Genomic DNA, 2,228 nt, shown 5'->3' with positions numbered 1-2,228 from the left:
TTATTTGTAATAATATATTTGAAAACGTTTAAAATTTCTCGAATATTTCATTACTGTACGGGAAATTCCAGCATTCACCTTAAGGCACGATGCCATACACTATTAGTTACCACTAGTTTAGATTATTTTTGTTTACCTCCCAGTATGGATGAGACCGAAGTCTGTCCCGTTTCTCTCACACAATGAGATTTTAGCTCTTTATCCATTCACAGTTTTGGCATATAATTATTGACTGTTACCATTAATAACTTTCCATTTCTTCAGTATCCACGAACAGGCGATTTACGACATCCCAGGGGCCCTCGACACGATCACCAACATCACCCACAAAAGATTTGTGAATTACATCGGCCACTCTCAAGGGGCCACATTGGCCCTCATCTACTTCTCCGAGTTTCCAACACATACCAAGAATATAGGCACCACTTTGCTTTTGGCACCGATTATTGGATGGCCTGAAAGGACGCAGGAGGAGGCTGACCTGCTGAAGATCTTGTACAATGAACTTGTGGTAAGGGATAAAGAACACACCAAATAATCTTGATACATTATCAATCATTTATTATTATGCAGAATCACAGTGAGAAGAGGGATTTAAATGATCAATTCCATGCCAAAAGTTGGTACGGAAAAATGATCCGGTCGTTCTGCAGAGCCTACAGGAAGAAACCGAGTGGTTTCTGTGAAATTTTCAGATTCATAGTTCCTGGATATAACAGATGTGACAAAGATATCGTAAGTAAAACTAGCAGATAGAAAAATATTGATATCTAATTTCAAATAAATATTTTTTAGCCTGTATCAGAGGAATTTCTGGACTCGATGCCTGCTGGAGTATCTTTCCGTCAGGTTTTGCACTACATGCAAATATACATGTCCGGTAAAGATAATTATTTACATTTAGTACATTAAGAGGCTCAACTAGTGTGAAATTTAAAAAAAATCGAATTTTCAATTTTTCCATATTTCGATAGGTTATACCTTTAAAAATAACATTCTACAATTTTAAATCGATATCTTAATACTTTTAGAGTCACAGCCATTTAAAGAATATATATATTGTATATAGTATAACGATCATTTTATCTTCAAACGCGTTTTTCTCAAAACAGCATTTCCGAATTTGCTGCAGCAATTACTCAAAAATAAATGATCCGATCATTATCAATTTTTTTTTACATGTTCTATATATAGTTCTCCGTAAAATGATCTATCGATTTTTAGTCGGATCAAAATCGAATTTTGGCAGTCCAAAAACGACCAAAATTTTTGGTAAAATTCGATTTTTTTTAAAAAACGCTGTCATTTTGTCAATTTTTGATTTTTTTCTTTATCGTAGCTCATTTTACAGACAATGTTATCTAGTTTAACGAGTTTTTTTTTTTTTTAATTTCATCCCGTAGAAGGCCGGAATCACTGCAGAAGTGAAGAGCCTTTTTTTGTCGCGCCGTTGGAGATCGACGATAACTTAAAAAATATTAAATTTTTTTCTTCAAAAATTTACTATGTATTCTTAAAACATGTATAAATATATTCCTAAAATTTTGAAATGATTGATAAAGTAGTTTTTTTTAATATAAATTCCCAAAAATCACCTTTTTTTAGACGGTTACACTAGTTGTGCCCCTTAATATAAAATGTATTAAATTTTTTTTTTTTAAGTTACAACATTAGAATTATCTCAGCGTATGATTTTTTAAATTGCTACGGGAATTAGTATTTTATTTATTTTGTGGTGCTCTTTTTTTATTTTAGGCCAACTCCAGGGCTTCGATTATGGACCAGAAGGCAATATGGAAAACCAAACAGCCCGAGCCCCCTGTATATGATGCTGGACATGCAAAGAACGAGCTTTCGGTATTTTATTCCGAAGATGACAATATATGCGCTCACGATTATAAATAATCTGTTTATATATATATATATATATATATATATATACTAGATGACCCGGCAAACGTTGTCCTGTACCCACGTCTACAATTCAAAAGTTCCAAATTTCTTAATATCCTATCCTATACTTTTTAATATCCTATTTGATGTCCTGCCTTTGTGATTTATGTATGGTGTTAGCATGAGCAGTATAAGAATTTCACAAGAAAATAATATAGTTGCTATTGTAAAAAGACAATATCAAACTTGATTTTACCACACAACATAATTGCTTCAATAATTTAGTCTATAATTTTCATAATCTCGTACGATATATTAATTGCTTTTTGGTATGT

The 2,228-nt window shown here is 32.4% G+C and overlaps 1 protein-coding gene across 1 annotated transcript in view; it reads left to right on the top strand.

Moving 5' to 3' along the window:
* The window catches only part of LOC113372825 (lipase member K-like), a 3,615-nt gene extending 1,710 nt beyond the window's left edge, over positions 1 to 1,905 (top strand). The window contains exons 2-5 of the mRNA XM_026613163.1: positions 265 to 511; positions 574 to 735; positions 796 to 903; positions 1,756 to 1,905. Of these exons, the coding sequence (XP_026468948.1) occupies positions 265 to 511; positions 574 to 735; positions 796 to 903; positions 1,756 to 1,905 (667 nt within the window). The remainder of the gene's footprint in view (positions 1 to 264; positions 512 to 573; positions 736 to 795; positions 904 to 1,755) is intronic.
* Positions 1,906 to 2,228: the final 323 nt, after the last annotated feature.

This window comes from Ctenocephalides felis, unplaced genomic scaffold (genome assembly GCF_003426905.1).
Source record: "Ctenocephalides felis isolate EL2017-DRISC unplaced genomic scaffold, ASM342690v1 CF-g0.4_SCAFFOLD_01604, whole genome shotgun sequence".
In the NCBI taxonomy this organism is placed as follows: Eukaryota; Metazoa; Arthropoda; class Insecta; order Siphonaptera; family Pulicidae; genus Ctenocephalides; species Ctenocephalides felis.
The sequence above is the reverse complement of the archived record's forward strand: the minus strand, read 5'-3'. Positions and strand labels throughout refer to the sequence as shown.